Here is a 19,236-nt window from a genome sequence, read left to right on the forward strand (position 1 = left end):
TCTTGGCAAAAGCATGGTCTAGACAAGATGGCTCAGCACCCTCTCCAGCTAATAAATAGACAACTCTATACTTGGTTCCTTTAATAAATAAAAACATTCCTTAAGATGCCTACATAAGTTATCTTCTTTCTTCTCACGTATCTGAAGCTGAGGAGTATATAAACTATGTAATAGTGGGAAAGTACTGCCTGACTTACATTTCTTTAACATAACAAATGAAACAAAAACGCAGCATTGAGATTTGAATGTCATGAAGAAATACATATGCACTGATACAAAATCATGGTTCAAAATGATGAATGAGACTAGAAGTTCACAAAAAAGCCTCTGCCACTCTCCTGAAAATTGCATCTACTGAAGCTGAATTCAACTCAAATACTGTATTGATGTGAAATCCTCTACTCGGGCACTGGGTGAATCAGCTGGCCTGCAGGACCAGACTGGGCAAGTAATTCAGCCATCTGCTTCAAGGTGTACTTTTAATAAATATGCATCTTGCTGGATAAATTCTGAGAATTTTGTGGCCTTTCCTCCTCCATTTCAGTTGTGTTAGTATTTTAAAGGTTTTGTTGCAAGACCCTAAAAAGTTACAGTGATAAAAGTTAAATCCTCAGTTATTTACACTTCATTAAGTATGCAATACTGAGAGAAGATCAGTTATTTAAGAACAATAACAAGGATTTACCAGCTGAATTCTGTTTGAGCTAATCATGTTTTTCCTCTTGGCTAGACCCAATTTTCCAGTTTCCTGTTATCTGTCTATGGTCAGCTTTCAAGCTCCCTAATAAAGCCTATTGAAGGGACCAGCTCTGACCTCCTGTGAAGTAGCACACAGCAGATAAGGCATTCTGCTTAATATATTATGTAAATGTAATTACAAATCTCAATAAGATTATTACTGATGCTATGTGAATGTTGTACAAACTACTATCGCGCCATCAGACACTTTCAGCCAAGAATTCTCATTACTGTAAAATACAAATGAAGTTGAAGCTTGCAGTACGAATCCCACACAAGCTTGTGTACCTCAATTATTTCACACGCTAGCTGCGTTTTTACCTTAAATGTACATTCAGTTTTCAGTAACTGTTGCACTGTGTTCAAGCAGACCAGCTATAGAACATTTCAATCATAACAGAACCCAAGAACTACATCAGGATTGTGTCAAAATTTTTAACAGGATACCAGAAAATTCTTCATCCCAGTTCCAGATATTCTCTGTTTCCATGTGGCAACAGGGATTTCCTGATTTTTCAGAACTCTATTATTTAATCACTCTCTCTAGAGCAGAGGAATTAGAAGATTTTTGATGCTGCTAATAATCACGTTAAATTGCACTGATCTGGTACTAGGGAATTGGGAATTAATATTACAGACAAAATGTGTTGGTGAAATGATTCCTTGTCCGAATTGCACAAGCACAGTTATACAACACTTTCTCACCCACAGAAACCAGTATCTGCAACAAGATAACACACGCCCAAAGTTACAGTGAAAATCTAGGGAGTTTTACGTGATATTCTCCAAAATGTTTCCGTGTTAGAGGCTTCATGTTAGTATCATCGACACTGTAAGATACACCTTCAGTTAGTGCCAACAGACAGAGAAAGAGACAAACACACTGAGACAGGCACAGCTCTGGTAGGCAGCAACACAGAAAGGTTATGGCAACACATTCACAAGGTAAGTAGGGAAATCAGCAAGCTGCTTTGCATTCATATAGATACCGACAGAGTACAGAAGTTACCAACTCATTTAAAAGTTACAGAACAGAAATTTGGGGTATTGGAATATTCATAGAAAAAGCAGGGAAATGACAGAACAAGTAAAACGGGAAAACAGAACTCTTATCTCCCCAGGGAAACTGCACTGAGCTGCTTTACGTTTGTTCATGTTTCTGATGGAGCTGGCATAATTGTTGATGACACATACTTTTTTTGTTTTAATTTATCTTAGGCATGTTAAGGTCAGACATCATCGTTTATTGGAAATCATTTTTCCTTAATTGGAATTAAATCTGTGAGAAGGGATGCAAAGGTCTAGTTTGAAGTCACATACTAGAACACACAAAGGCTGCATTTCTTGCCCACGACATCCTCAGAACCCTTCTGATTTTTTGATAAGAAACAAATTAGTCCCGCTTATGACAGTCAAATGGGAATCACAATGTTTCACATTTCACCATTTACAACTGTCCTAACCATTCAACCATCAAAAGCTGTCACGACATTAGCAATACAGAATGTCAGACAATTTTTTTCCAGTAACTATAGTTTAATGCAAAAAGGTAAGCAAGACTGAATCAACGTTTATGAAAGAGTTCAATTTGACAATAATTTCTTTTCTGGGTACATTGGACAGAAGTCATCACTGTAAATCAAGCTTCTGTTATTTGATGTCCTACACCTTTTGGGGTTTTACATTCTTAAAAAGGAATAGCAGTTTGTCATGGAAGTGAGTAGAAAAAGAATGTTATTTGAAGCTATTGCAATTAATCAGGCAGAAAACATGTAGACTATACTAGTATTATACAACTTTCACTTCCTTAAACATAACATGTAATACTTAGAATGATTATGAGGAATACCATGTTAGACCATGCAAACACTGGGAGCAAAATCTGTATTTCTTTGCAGGCACAATTCATCAGGATCAGGTAATTTTTGTCAACAGTATATTGAACTGAGACAAAATCCTGTGAAAATGTTTTAATAGATTTTTTTTTTTCCCCCCGCATGAGAAAGAATGCCACTGAAAGAATGAGTGACAACACAAGTAAAGGTATTGGTAAGGAACTGCCTAAAAGACAGATGACAATGGATAGTGCTGAAAGAGGAAGTACAATCAGTGGAAGAGAATAATGGTAATTCTCCAGGGTACGTTTTGGAACAAACATTTTAGTTACTAACCCTGGCACAAAATAAATGCATGCTAATAAAATCTGGAGATATCACAAAGCTGGAAAGCAGCAGTAACAGCAGGGAAGACTGGAATATCAGACATATGGAACTGGCTAAACTGAAGACTGTAATAACAGAAATTGGATTAAGTTTAACAGCGTAAAATGTAAATAACCTATTGAGTGTAACAGCAGAAACTTCACCTACGCAGGAAGAGCTTATAAACTGTAAATGACAGAAGGACTGGGTACACCAAATAATTATATTGTACCTGTACCCTTTCAGTGTGATGGAACCATGGCTCTTGGTGTCACTGGGAGAAATATTCTAGCAGGGACACAAAAATACTGCAGCTAGAACACAAGTTATTTCTAAAACGTCATATGGAGTATTATTTACAATCATTGTCAATTCAAAAGAATCCAAGTTTCTGAAAGCTGGAAGTTGTCTGACATTTAGAGTGAACGACAACTTGAAGAATGACCATACGCAAAACTGGCATAAAACACTACTTCAAAAAGTGTGATCTGTAAAAGAAATCCTTGCAATTTTAACTTACACATAAGAAACTCCGATGAGGCTATCACACACGTGCCAGAATGTAACTGTAGCTCCAACAGTATTAAACAGACCAAATGAAGCAGTCACTGTAGTACAGAGATTTAGGGTTTTTTATCACTACTAAACTCTTTCAAGTAGACCCACAAGTAAATAAATAAGCATTATCTTTTGCTATTCTTCTATTTCGTAATGCTTTTCCGCGATCAAAAGTGGTCTTTCAAATACAGCACATATGGATTTCCTACCTTGCCTTATTTATTGCAGTCCCAAAACCTACTAGCCATTTTGGAAGTATTCATAACCTAAAAATTCCGCTTACTCTTGGCTGTAATTTTGCTGTTACTACACCTACAAAGTCAGAGACAAAATTAACCTAACAAAACTTCATAGCTCTATTGCTCTGCTATAAAAATTAAAATATGTCTGCCATACAAAATTACATACTTTTTTTTTGGTGTCCCCCCCCCCCCCCCCCCCCCCCCCGTACTACACTTTCTTCAATATATTAAGTTCCAGGACAGAGCATGTAAAACTCCCCCACACCTCAACAGAATGCCCAGTTGACCCTCTTCAATGCTTAATTGTCAAGAATCACTACCAGACAATTTCAAGCTCTTGCTTCTTTAGTTTTTTTAAAGTTCTCATGGCTTCTGCTTATTACAGTGTTGTCCATGTGGCACTCTAAAGTCACCTCTTTGCAGTCACTAAGACAGCCGTTTACAGGCTTAGCACACAGCTGCAGGCTGTAGAAAGATTTCTGTGGAAAGATTAGCCAGTATGGAAGTAGTTCTGGCAACAAATATATCTTTTCCTAAGCAAAAATACTGCAGCAGATACACAAGTAAGCATATTAATAATGAAGTGTGCTTGTATAAACATAACATACCAAAATATTTATATGTAAAACCAGCATTAAATTAGTCTATGGTATCTCTGGCATCTGAGGATTATAAGAGTATGCTTTTTCTAGATCACTACGCTAGCCATCAAAACTGCACTTACATACTTTTACAAGGAATATTTTATGGTTTTTTAAAGCTGCCTTATCATGTTTAAATTACAGGAAAAAGATAATAATTTGAGGGAAAGAATATGAAAACAATACATTTATTATTCTTACAAAACAGAAATGAAGCAAAAGAATAAAAATGAATCCTAAAGACTCTCATCCCATAAACCACTCAGAATGTGTACATGTAGGTTCAACCTGTAAGAAAATCTTTATTCCAACCAAAAGCCAAGGAAACATGCGGGAATAAGTGAGACCAAGTTTGAAGCATATGTCTACAGTTCTTCTACTATGCTATGTAATAACAGATACAAGTAGGTTGACACGTTTGTTTTTTTTTCTTTCATTGTTGTTAGAAAACAAACCAACCAACCATATTGACAAGCACGATCCAGATGCAATAAGCACTCTAACACCCACCTAGAACTCCTGACACCAACAGACTGAGGAAGGAACTGTAGCCAGAGGCTATAAAGGAAGAAATACATTTGGTCTAAATACATCCCAGTATCTCCAGTGCCTTGGCAGGAAAACAACTCAGGACTTGAAAAATAGTAAGAAAAATAAAGAGTGCACTGTTTGCTCAAACACACTGAAATTATACTTATTAAGAATAAAAGACAGTGTTATTGAAAAAGTCTTTGTATTCAAGTTGCAGGTGTAATATACTTGTTTTCTCTTTTAACATAAACCATAAGGCACAACGCTTGCTAAAAAAATAAACAAATATGTAACTTTTCAAATATCTCAGATAGGAACATAAGGCCTGAATTTTCAGTCCTTAAACTTAAGCAGAAATCTAAATGAGCCGGACTACCAAAAAAGCAAATTCCTTTCTGTGCTAAAAGTTCTATTTCCTATATGAGGAAGACTTAACTTCGCTACTGTTATAACAGATCAGATTTTAGCCCCTCCTCCCCTTTTTTTCCCTTCTTTAACCACTATTTTCTCTTTTGTACCTTTCTGATGCCCTTTTCCTGGACTTCACACACGGTATCTGATTAAAAATTACTGAGTTACAGTGGCAGTAATATCACTGTTTCCTGCTGCTTGAGGAGATGCTAAGGGCTGCCCCCCAATAGCTAATAAAGAAAAACTGAAGAGCATAAACATCACAGCACCTGAGTCAATAAAGATTTTAATACAACTTTTCAGATAAAGCTCCACAAGGTCTTGCTTCCCTGACCCCAGCCACAAAGCCTTCCATAACTGAACCAAGCATGACCTTACGCAAACATCTGCTTTGTAAGCAGTATTCTAATTTGGAGAATGTTAAGTGACCTATTTTTTTTTTTTCTCATGTTAGAAGTTAAAACCTAGTAATAGTAAAGGAACACAAGGTAGGCTCTTCTAACAATACAACGGCTATTCTGTAAATGTAACAGGGAAATGCTTAGCATAGAACACCTTCAATGCAGACAAGGTTATTTGGACCAATACTTCCTTAATTGCCCTTTCAGGAATTGGTTTCTTGCACCAGTATCTTATTATAATTAAGATATCTTGCAAGTATATCTTAATTTACTATGAAGAAAAGGAAGCATTACATTTGCTGTTGCCCCAACTCCTAATTTAATTCAGAATTTCAAACACCAAATTTCTGTTTGTCAGATCTGAAAGTTCAGATAAGACATTCTCACTCCAAATCCATTAAATACTCACTGGGAAGAATGCTCTAGCAAGAACCTGCATAAAAGAAAGTGGTTTAAAAAATTTCTTATAATGTATTCAAGCATCTCAATATTATGGTTTTATACTAATACTGCAGGAATATCAAACAATAAAGCAAGTTATCATTGCTTATTTATGCAATGACAAATCTACATGACACTCAGAAGATAACAATTTTTTCCTGTGAGCTTCTAATCCGATCTAATCTAATAACATAAAACCAGTGATAATTCACATAAAAAAAAAAAGCAAAGGGCCCATAATCATAAATAAAATAAAGGCATTGTAAGGGAGAACTTGCGGAACAGATAGGCTATTAATAAATGATAATTTGAGACACTGTGAAAGGAGGCAGTTATGAAATACTGTGTTCACAAAGATAATGAAATGGAAAAAGTCTGTAGAGGACAAAAGACGAGGTAGGTAGTTTCCTTCTAATATAACAGAAAACTTGAGAATACTGAAGACTCCCTCACACAACTGCCATCCTCATTTCTGCCTGCATCATTCCAAACTTTATAAATGAGAATAAAATCACTGAAAGTCTTAATTAACAACTCGATCCTCAGCCACTAAACAATTCACTAATTATACCCTCAGAACCACAATCACCAGGACAAAAAAAAAATCAGAAATAAGGAAGATGTTTTTGTCCTACTTTCCTGATGTTGATTTTGGATATCAAAGAAAATAGAAGGAGAAAATATTTCCAGGTCTGAAATAATCAGAAAATGCTCAGTGTAAAATTATAGCTTAACTCACATAAAAACAGCTTGCAAATGGGAATGATTTGTCTTCAAAGCAGCTATTAAATTCTGAAAACACCTCCAACTTCGTAAGACACTGAAACAGATCTCATATCAGAATTATGACAGTTCTAACATGGACTTTTTTTCTGCAAACACCACAGAAGTCAAATGAATCTTTATGCTAGAGGCAGCAGTATTTCCTGGAAAGTTCCACCACATACAGCATCTGCTGAGCCTTGCTGTACACACTATACTTGGAAGGCAAGGTCAGGGTTTTTTTATAAGAGATTTCTGGGATTAAGAATTTTCCCATTAAAGCACAAGGTTAAAAATGACCCTTTTTCAATCAAACTTTATTTCTTGTCTGTCCCTCTCATTTTCACTTTTAGAAAGGTTTACATACTTCTACTTTATAACAAATACATCCAGTTCCTACCTAAACAGGATAACAGAGTGCTCACACCCATCTGCCTTTCAAGCAACTGCACCCAGAAGATATACCAATCTACATAAAACAAAGAAGAAAAAGAAAAAAAAAAGGACACATACACATTCCTCCTTTTCCTGTGAGTCTTGTTTCTAACAAAAGTGTAATTAGCTAAAAGACTGGTGGGGACTCACCAGAACAAATGAAGGGGTGCACTCCTCGTCTTGCTGGCTTTCCTCAACTGACAATCATCAAGAATTTCCTTCCTTAGGTGGCAGGTATCAGACTTAGATAAGAATAAGAGAATTTAGACAGAATAAGAGAAGGGCTTATTCCTGAGGGTATTATGGCTAACTACATCTAAGATACCCAATCTCCAACTGCTTCCTCTGTCATTTTTTTCTTTAAAAATCATGAAGTTGAATGAATCGCCAGATATCTCAAGCACCACTCGATGGATGTAGGGAAAAAACAGGCACAATGTGATGAACATAGATTTTATTGGAAAGACCAACTTGAAGCAATTTCCTCTTATCCTTGTTCTCCATCAATTTGATGGAGAACCAACCCAGGTTAATTAAAATGTGAAACTGCTTCTAACTTGGACTAGTGTCCTTGTTCAGTTCAGTGCACAGCACCACAAACCTTTGTTTCAGCAGAGCAGAAGGGATGCATGGAGCTTGGGTCTCGGGGAGAGAGAAACAATGGGAGAAAAAGGCCAAAGCATGTGTTTGTAAAAGCACCTCTGCTGAAAGGACTACTCAAGGCTACTATCACTTAAGGCACTGGAGTTTGGGTTTCTAAATTTCTTCTGCTCGAGTAACACAGAATGTAGGTCTACGTTAGCTCAGTCACACACTACAAGCTTCCACTTAGCACTCCCACTGGACACAATACTGTAAGAAACCATTTGCCTTCTACATGACAGCACAGCCAGTGTGATCCGCCAGCTCTGGCACTCCAAGCATACGTGCGTCTTTTATTTCAGAATGCTTCTAGGCCATCACAGGCTCCCCCAGAAATCCTACCAACAAATTCTAGTCAAATAGCATTAACCTTACAGAGTCCTCACTGCAGGTCGGATGCCACCCTGAGGGGGTAACTATGGGAGCAGCTGCCAGCGTTTATAACATAAATGGTCACAGGGCAAAATGAAAAAGCATCTGTAAAGATGAGCTTTGTTTCCAGCCCCTGCTCAGTGGAAAGATGGAGAGGAAACACAGACCCTAGACCTGTAGAGCTCTCTACCTCCATAAAGGAATACCTTATAAGGAAGCACTAGCTTACAAAATACTCACTAAAATAACTTTCTGTCCTGCAGTTTTCCATGTAAAACTAAACCATGCAACATTTCAAAGCAACATATTTTCAGAAGAATACCAAAATAATTTTATGTTATTTTTTCCTTATTTTCCTAGCCCTGTTTCCTTCACTCTCAGCACTTTGTAAGGACATCTTCATGTACGCGCGCGCGTGTGTGTGTTCAACATTAAGTCTGTTGCAAAGTTTGGTAAACACTTAAAATATGTTGTTGCTTTCTTTCAAACCCACAATTACAGTTCACTTTACCAAAGGCCAAGAGCACTTGGCTCACCCTTGTGCCAACTCAGCTCAGACACACTGTGCAACGCAGCTAACTCCCTAGGATGGGCCTTCCACCCCCAAATTTTCCACTTAAGCAAATTAATGATCAGGAAAGGTGGGATACACCCAGAAGACAGAAAACCGCTTATTCAGCAAGTCAAAAATGGATATGCTGGCACTAAAACTTATAGTTGAAAGTGAAATGCATCCTACAAAGAACCCCGGATTTCAGCTGCCTGCTAACTACAGTAAATACTTCAGAGATGTCCCTAAGATGATTTTTACTGAGGACAAGTAGTACCTTATTGGTAAAGCAAAGGGGCTGGTTTGATGGGGAATAGACAATTCTTTTATCCCTCTAACGGATTTATTCCCTTACGTTCAATATTTCTCAAAAAGGATGTCACTTCCACAGAGAATTCTGCTGCTCTACATTTTAAGAGCTGAAATGTTCCAGAGAAGGCTAAAGTTGATAAAGAAAATGGAAAGAAGCAGGGGGGGGGGCGCGGAGGGAAGCATCTGGTGGCTTAGAATGCTAAAATCCTTCAGACTAAAAGAGAGTGGCAACCAGAAATCCAGAAACACACTGATCAAGCTCACCGTAATCCCGCATACCTTCTGGAAGTTGGTGTGCTTCTGCTTTGTATGCCTATCTTTTCATATGCAAAAGATGACATCTGAAATGTATGTAACTTGAGAGCTTGCCCTGTAGTTTTAACTATCCTCCCATAAACTTAAGCAACAAAAATAGTAATTAACATAGGTGTTTCATAATCCTTCCAAAACATTTTTTTAGTAAGAAAGTAAGCGAGGATTGGTTTACCATTCAATAGAAAAAAAGACAACTGTTTAACATGGGTGTGTGCCAATATATGAAAACTATTTTAAATGAACATTTTTGCAGTGGGCTGGAGGATCACGAGCCTAAATGTTGAACAGTCCCTAGCTGCAAATCTGCTCTGCACTGAATCGCTGTGCAACTCTGCACAGAGCACAGAGATGGAGGAAAGAAAGTCAAGATGAAAATGACTGAAGCACATTAACACTTATAATTCTGTACTACTCCAAGAAGCTGAAATGTCCCAAATTAAATTTAGGACAGAGACAGACTTAAATGTGCTCTTAGTAAAGTAAAGGCTGCCTCAGAAGACAGCAGCACAGACAGACTAAAGGGGAGTGCAAAACCACCAGTGGCACACTCACGATGCCTAGGACTAGTACGTGCCCAGAGGGTATCTTCTGTAGTCCCTAGGGGAAACTCTCCCAGTGGCAAGCAGGCCCTTCGAAGTCTTTTTTACTTAAAAGTATTTAGACAAAACCAGCATTTTACACCTCAATTTCCACCTTACATAAAATACAGAGAAGACCTGGCTCACCATTAAAATAACTAAGGAGTTGTAGGAAGAACAAATTTTACATGTTTGAGTAATACAACACGCATAAATAAAGTGTAGCTACCTAGCTTCAGCCATGAAGTTTTTATTCCAGCCCACACCTGGATATTTGATAATGCATGCAAATATAAGCTTTTAACATATGCCATGAGGAATTAAATAACATCACAACCTTAAAACATGTACAAGCTTTTTCTCAGATAAAACAAAACCCAAAAAGATGCTACAAATCTATAAAAAACAAAACACAAATTAAAGCTGATTCCTAATAAAGGCAAAATCTTACCCTGTGTATTACTAAAGTTTGCAGAAAACTAGCACAAGACAATATTTAACCTTGGCCTACAAGAAAGCATCACTTCATTAGTACAAATTAGTAATTTAAGGTATCAGGGGTAGGCATAAGCTTTACTTGAACTCCCAAGGAAGTTGTGCATTTGTGAGAGATGTACATACGTACTTTCTTCATCACTGCAAATACCTGCCCATATAATTAGCTTAGATGAAGTTTTGTTTCTAAAGCTAGTCTTGGAGCTGTCGACATCATATGATAATGCTAGTGCTGCTGCACTATTATTATTTATTATATATTTATATATATATATATAATATAATATATAAAAATATATATAATATAATAATATTTTATTATATATATAAAATAAAATATTATAGCAAAATTGTTACACATTAAAGAAAAAGCTGTTTTATTAACAGTCTAAGCCATCATTTCACTATCAGGTAAAACACCACACTATCTGTCCCCAGAAATTAATAGTCAGTATCAAATTTTATGTTCTAACTGATGTTATCTCAAAAACATTGTATCACATATTTAAAATAAAAAGTGGATAAACCCAGGCAATAATTAAGAATATCTACAAAACAGTAGCACTGATGTTATTTTCAGATAGCAGCTTTTCACCTTCTTCAATTCAGCAGGCATCAGGACACAGTTCTGGAAACCTCATGCAATTTCTCTACACAATTCTACTAATACCTACTAATACTTTTATCTCCTTCCTACTATAAATTCATCCCATAATGCCACAATCCCACAATGCTAGTGCAGAGATGGCATTCAGATTTGGAATGCCAAAACCTGAATACAGTCATAGCAATTTTGTTTAAGAAATGCTGAGGCTGCTTGTATTTGATATTTCAGAACCTTGGCCAATGTACTTTAGGAAAGAAAACTGATTTGCATTTGACATCAGAGTGGTCTGCACACCAACTACCACTGCTATCAGTGTCACTCCCTAACAAAAATAGCTGAAAATTATGGTCAAGGTACAATACTATGTATGGTTAATGTGAAAATCTACCCTGAACGAACTGGGGCACTAAAAGGAAACAAAATAAAACAATGTGCTGTCTCACTGTATGAAAAAAGCCTTGAATGAAACACACGTAAATCATGGGTTCCAGTTCAGCAGCTACAACTCTGATCAAATCCTGGTGCATATTGGTTATTCATCTGAAATACCACTACTACAGCTGTTACATTATCTATCTTTTCGAGTATTTCCTTCTTCTCCTATGTCCTTTGCTGTGTTCAACACATTCCCAAAAAGGATGTGGCCACCACAGTTAAACTTTCAGGAAAAGAGCATTAGTGGCATTTAGAATGTGTGTTTTCTTTTCCTTTCTTTTGCTTTACCCATTGCAAAAACCCTAATAAAACCAACAGTGGAACAGGTCTCATTACAAAGACTGATCATTTAACATACACTCAAGTGCTCTTTACATTTTTAATCCTTGCAAAACATCCCCTTATAAACAGGCATTGTGTTACAGCAGTATTAATGATAAAATGCCAGCGTGGACTTTATAAATATGGGAACCTCACTGGCAAGGCCACAAATCAAACAACAAAGGGCTGGGAATGTATAAGTGCTTTTTTTTTGTTAAACACTCATAGTAATAAATATGCAATCATAACAATTAATATGTTGTTTTGAACTGCAACGCTACTTAATTTTCACCCAAATTTTTACACCCACATTTCATCTTGGGGACACTTACTATGTGAGGGTGGAAACATCACATCTCTTGTATATTACACACTAACAGTGCTAACTAAATTAAGAAAGTTTTGATCTGTTTGGAGGAAAAGTTAGAGAAGGCAGGCATCTGTTCTTCTGGGAAGAGTTACTACCCCACATGCAAATTCAAATGCAGCAGTTTATGCAGTACATGGAAGTACTCTTCACCTGGTAAGAGGAGACAGCATCTCAACAGTTTACCCACAAGCACATTTTAAAAGTTAAATCCAAATTGAACTGAATACAAAAGCCTTTCACATCACATCCTAAGTGAACAAACAGTTCCTCAGAAATAACACTGTTGAAATCTTCAAAATTCAAGAAAAATACTCTGCTTGCCTTCTTCCAAAGCTGTTAATCACAAAGAGCTCTTTTTAGCAGATAGGCACAATTCTTCAACAAAACTAGCAGACTTCAAAATACTCCAGACGAGCAATTTGCAGCTTAGCACCACCCCACCTTAAAGCACTCCTAGCTTCAGCTCTTTCATAAAAAGCCACAACCTCAAAAGAAACAAAAAACAACCCAGAAACAAACCACAACAAACCACAATACACCTTTTGGACAAAAATCAGTAGTCAGTAAAAGAAGGAATGGCCAGTACAGACTCTAATTAAGAGAGATAAATGGAAGTCTCAGGCAAGCTCATTCTGCCAACTTAATAATTCAGCTTAAACAACTGGGAGTTTTCCTCCTGATTGCTGTCAGAGCAAAGGCCATCTACTGAGTGCGTTTGAAAATTATGCCTCTCGTAAACGTAATCTTTTCCTCTGCATACCAGAACACCATGGAATCTGGTAGGGAATGATACATTAAAGAAAAGATGATACTAGTTTTGCGGAAAAATTAATCATGGTCTCCAAAAAAGCTAGACACAAACAACTTACTATTTTCCTATGAATAAAATATATTACCTTTTTTATATATATACCAAGGTAAAGTTAAGTACCACAATTTAAGTACTTCCACTTACTTAGTAAAATGCCCTCACTTCATTTTAAATATAATTTCATGACATCCAAAAAAAAGTGGTGAAAAAAAAAATCCCTAACCGACCACACTGAGTGTTTTCTACTTCTGTATAGGTAGGACAAATTAAGAAACAGAATCTGTCTCTTGAAGGCACCTGTTCAAAGTTGATCATCTTTCACAAACAGGTTTCTAGTTTTGCTTTTATAAATTATGGATCATTAACTTTGAAACATACCAGCGTGCAAGATCCATCAGATGCATGCGGATATTCATTCATGTCTCTGACCATATGGTACAAGGTTAAGAACAGTTCTCAATAACCACAAGATGTAGGCAGATCAATTCTACTATACTTACTATTACAGCAAATACTTGTTACTAGCTTAAACTCTTTAATGGGAAATATTTTCACTCCACCGAGCAACCCCCCATAACTCCAACTGGAATTTGGAGCTCAAATTACTTACCTGTGAACATAATGCAACTGATGAACTGAATCAATAGCTATCACCATTTCAGCCAAATAAAAACGAGCCATGTCTTCAGGTAGTCTGTCCTCAAACTTGCTGAGCAACGTAAGCAGGTCTCCTCCAACATAGTAATCCATAACCAGGTACTATGGAGTATGGGAACGATAAGAAAACAGCAGAAAAAAACCCTCATTTATTGAGTGAATCAGATATTAAAAACCTAATTGAAGCATAAAAATTAATTTATTGCAAAAATTTTGGGCATTAAAAAAAGCTAACCAAGATGCTCAGATCTTCTGAAAACAGTACCTGGTTCAGCCCCATTTTAATACTTAACGTACTTGATTATTTTTCATTATATTTATACCTCTCCGAATACAGTAAGCCTCATGACAAGACAGTATCAGCTTCATCCACTGTCCCATCACCAAACAAAGTATTTTAATACTCAGGATTCCTTTACCAAAAAAAAAAAAAAAAAGGAGTAAAGGATTAAAGCACAGACCTATAAAAACAACAAATGTGTTTACTTGGGATCTCATTTAAGGCCCTTAATTTCCCAGGCTTCCCCTTCCCTTTTTTCCTACCATCTTCTTTTCCCATTAAACATAACAATTTTAGAGAGTAAAGTTTTTAGTTTACTCAGATTAAGGAAAAGATTGAGAGACTTTCAGTGGCTCACAGTACAAATCCAGATACTGCTAGCATTGCGCACAATACCAAGACCTGCCAACATACAATGGAAGGTGTCACCTTCTCCAATTGAAACGATGGAGAAAAATATGTTTGATTTCTGATTTATTAATGAGACTTAAAAACCTGCCTGCCATTGAATCAGGTGCAAAGAGATCAGAACCTTTCTCCATTTCACTGTGTTATGACAGAACGAAATGCCACTTTCTTTAAGAACCATGGTCAAAATGACTGGAAAACATAAACTTAAGGAAAGTGGGAAACTCACAATTAGTATCATTTTAGCTTAGCTTAGTTTGTTTTAATTGTGGAACCGCAAGTGGAAGGACAAATGGGGAAAAGAAGAAAAACCTGAACTAATTTTAACTAACTAATTATAAGTAATCTAATTTAACACCCACTGCTATGACATTACTTTCAATCATCACTGTGGACAGACTAACTAGAATAATGTCCCACTGAAGTATATAGTATCTGAAAACTTCTGTCTAGAGTTCCAACCTCTCCTTCCAGGAAGGCAGCATATATCCATATTCAAAGCAGTGACTCTTAACAATAGTGTATAATGAATCACACATAATAAATAAAATATTAAAGATGCAATAAAGTACATCCCAATTTCATTCTTAAAAATTTTGATTACACAACTTCAAGGGAGTTTTTATAATTAGTTCCCCTCATTTGCTGAAGTCTTTCCCACCTTCAGGAAAAAAAGATAAAATATGTGGAAAAAATTCTGCAAAATTATACCAGCTACAAGATAAAAGTGGGGCAGGCAGAAATTTTACACCTGCTCCTTTCCCTCATACTTTCCATAACAATAAAGTTTATGAACAAAGATTTTGTCAACTTTAACAATTTAATACAGAATAACCTGGGCAATAACTTAAACCTCATTGGCTTAAGTGCACGAAGAAAGTACAAAATGCATTTCCACAAAATATTCGATGAGCTGACAATCAAATTTTCATCTGTTGCTTTATGACATGAATAGTAAACTTCTTAATGTATGCTCACAAGCCTCACATGAGATAAATATCTTCTGTTCAGTGGTACTCCTATGCTCCCCTCTGAAACAAGGTCTACAGTATTAGCTTCTCATGTTTTACAGTTTTAGAAAATACATTAAACCTTTGGAACTTAATGTAATTATTATTAACTGATACACTGTATAAAGATTTGTGAGAGCTTAACTTACTGCTTTCAAAGTACATTAAAAAAACCTCTTAAGATTCTCACAACTAATGTGGGATCTCTGCACTCATTTTTCAGCATTTTTAAAACCAGTACAACTCAGTTACTGGATATAACAAAATAATGGAATTTTGGCTCGCAAAACACCTCCCATTTTGCAAAAGCAACACAGGAGCCTAATGAAAAGGAAACCTTCAACTCCTGAAGTATGCCAACACTCAAACTGTAATTCACATTATTGTCATGCACTTGGATGTTAATAACATGCATAGGAATCAAAGCTAAGTTTAACTAAATTTTTAAGAAAACAATTCAGTCAATGCATAGCATCCCATCCAATGTCATAGATCCATGTCCTTAAAAATCCCGTTTTTTTAAAAAAGAGCTTTAAAAGTATTTTCTTAATGCACATAAACATCCAGATCTATTGAAGTCTCACACACTTCTCAAAATGCTACTGTACAACAGCACTATCCTTCCAAGAGAAAGAAAAAGAGATTTAAGGACAGTAAATTCTAGTAACTAGTGAAGTTTAACATGGGCATTTTATCCTAAATCACAGACTTGTTTAGGTTGGAAGAGACTTTTGAGATTATCTACTCCAACCTCATCTGCTCAAGTAGGGTCAGCAAGAGCAAGCTGATGAGGACTCTGTCCAGATGGGTTCTGAGTATCTCTAAGGATGGAGACTCCACAACTCCTCCAGGTAACATGGTCCAGTGTTTGACCGCCCTCCCAGTAAAAAGTGTTTTATTGTGTTCAGACAAGGTTCCATGTGTTTCAGTTTGTGTCCATTGTCTCCTGTCCTGTCACTGGCCACTAATGAGAGGAATCTGGCACTCTTGTCTTCATTCACTCCCATCAGGTATTTATACACAGTGACGATAAGCCCACCAACCCTTCACTTATCTGGGCTGAAGAACCCAGTTCTCAGCCTTTCCTTACATGAAAGGCATTCCAGTACCTTAATCATCTTTCTGGCCTTGCACTGGACTTGCTCCAGTAGCTCCACCTCTCTTTTGCACTGGGGAGCCCAGAACTGGACACAACACTTAAGAAGCAGCTGCACCAGGGCTGACCAGAGAAGGAGAACCTCCACTGACCTACTGGCAACGTTCTTCCTTGCAGCCCACAATACTCATGGCCTTTTTGTGCTGTGAAGGTGCATTGCTGGCTTATGGTCAGCTTGTTATCCAACAGGACCTCAAGCAAAGCTGCTTTCCAGCCAGTTGGCCCCGAGCATGTACTGGGTTTATTTTATTCCACCCCAGATGCAGGACATTGCATGTCCCTTTGCTGAACTTCGTGAGAATTCTCTTTGGCCGGTTCTTCAGTCTGTCAAGGTCCATCTGATATTAGAATATTAGAACAAATTTCTTCACTGAAAGGGTGGTCAAGCATTGGAACAGGCTGCCCAGGGACACGGCAGAATCACTGTCCCTGGCAGTGTTAAAAAATGTGTAAATGCAATGTTTAGGGACATACATGGTTTAGTGGTAGACTTGGCAGGAACAGTTGGACCTGATGATCTTAAAGGTCTTTTCCAACATAAATGATCTATAACTCTATGATTCTATTGCTCAACCTACACATATTTTTTTTTAAAGGTTGCTCCTGTTATATTTTAATAAAAAGCATATAGAGAACTAGGGATGCATTCACATTAAAATGACGAAAACCAGTATTACTGATGCTTTCCCTAGCAGGCTGCAAAATTAGCTCCCGTTAGCAGACTATCAAAGATAAAGAACAGAAGCTGCTCTGTGCTTAGTGAAAATAAGGAAACTGGCAAGATAAAACAAATTCTAGTAGGCGGTTGCAGAATATATAATATTTTCTCTGAAATACTGTTAATAGTAAAATCAGAATTCTTTAAAATACGAGATCGTTTTTACTGTCCACGTTAACAAAGCATGAAGCTGGCTGGGAGGTATTTAAGCCAACAGTTAGATTCACAGATGCAGAGCCCTTTTTCTGTATATACTGCACCAAAATCCATGGATCTACAAGCTTCTAAGCCGACAGAACAGAAAGCAATATAATGGCAAAAAGCATTACAATTCTGCAAGAATTCCGTGTACAGCACTTCTTTTATTGGACACACTGGGGGCAGGGGGGGAAGGATTATGACTGCCTAGTAGATTTTTAAGAAGACATTAGAACTTACTAATGATGTAAGAATCCAAAGCACAGGACAATGAAACCCAAATAAGCAAAATCTTTTAATGTGTAGTAGTTTACTTTTTCAGGCATAAATATTAACAAAACTATATCACAATCAAAACATTTTAAGTGGGAAGGATTTCATAGAAAATTGGCACTTTCACCTCATACCAGCCTCTTTTTGCAAGCCTTTCAAAATACTTGAAAACTAAATGACATTAAATAATTAAAGAGATCCTTTAATCTAAAATTCCACTCTTATTTATTAATATTTAGTGGCATTCTTCCACACTGCAAGAACATTTTATTGCTTTATACTATTTTAGTGGGTTGAAGTCCTTAAAAAAAGCAAAGACCAAAAAAAAGCTACTCCCTATTTCTAACTGTAAAACAGTAATCAGCAATGCTAATCACAAAAATTGAAGACATAAAACTGCTGTTAATTAAGTGCACTTTTATTTTAAGAATCCAATCAAATTGGAGGGACAAACTGTAAGAAAGAAGATTCAGACTGACCCATGTTTAGCAACAAATGTGAAGTGGTTTAGAAAACAAAGCTACATTCCTGAGGTATTTACAGCAAAACTTTAGAAGTTTCTGACCACTCTCTACCCTTTAGACTCTTATGCACGAAATCATAGATTCTTACATGGCCTGTATGGTCCAGAACATAAAATTAACAAACAAACAAACTATACTGCTGTCTCAAAACACAACTAAGAATCTGCATTTCCATCCATATATACATAAACGCAACACTCACTAAATAGTTTTCATCCTGGAATGCATAATGTAATGTTGTGATCCACTGGTTATCTCCATTCACTAACACATCTCTCTCTTCTCGAAAACAGGCTGTCTGAAGGGGAGAAAAATAATTAAAGGCTTTAAGTAAAATATTAAAATAAACACATTTTGCAAGTTGACTATGTTTTAACATTATATTTTTGGGAAAATATCCAAACTACCTCTCAGTTAAAAAGTAATTTACCACACTCTCCATACATGCCAAAATCTATGAAAAACTAGGTATCAGAAAAGTCCACCTTCCTCACATTTAAACAGTTGTACTTCTCTATATAGTTAAGTGATGTGAAGGAAGCAATAACCTGTTGCTTTCCATTGTTCAAAAATCCTAAGTCAAAATCTTAACTTTTTTGTGCACACAGATATTGAAAACCAGCATCAATAATTACACAACTGCAATATAAGATTGAAGAAAGCCATCAATAATGACATTATATAATTATAATTGCAATAGAAGTTAAAGTACTAGAATCTGGAGTCGTGTCATTGTTTTATCTCATCATGCTGTCAGCCCAGTTTTACGCTTGAATTTTCACATCAGCAAGGTTGTTCTTTTAATTTGAAAGTTGCTGCCAGTAATGTCCACGTAGTCATAAT

The 19,236-nt window shown here is 36.5% G+C and overlaps 1 protein-coding gene across 8 annotated transcripts in view; it reads right to left on the reverse strand.

Moving 5' to 3' along the window:
- CDC42BPA (CDC42 binding protein kinase alpha) overlaps positions 1-19,236 on the reverse strand; it is a 189,448-nt gene that overhangs the window by 97,706 nt on the left and 72,506 nt on the right. For all 8 annotated transcript variants that reach the window (XM_037405883.1, XM_037405880.1, XM_037405879.1 and 5 more), the window contains exons 5-6: positions 18,596-18,691; positions 13,780-13,928 (exon numbers count right to left, since the gene is read on the reverse strand). In XM_037405883.1, the coding sequence (XP_037261780.1) occupies positions 13,780-13,928; positions 18,596-18,691 (245 nt within the window). The remainder of the gene's footprint in view (positions 1-13,779; positions 13,929-18,595; positions 18,692-19,236) is intronic.

The sequence above is a fragment of the Falco rusticolus genome, chromosome 12 (genome assembly GCF_015220075.1).
Source record: "Falco rusticolus isolate bFalRus1 chromosome 12, bFalRus1.pri, whole genome shotgun sequence".
NCBI classification, from domain to species: domain Eukaryota; kingdom Metazoa; phylum Chordata; class Aves; order Falconiformes; family Falconidae; genus Falco; species Falco rusticolus.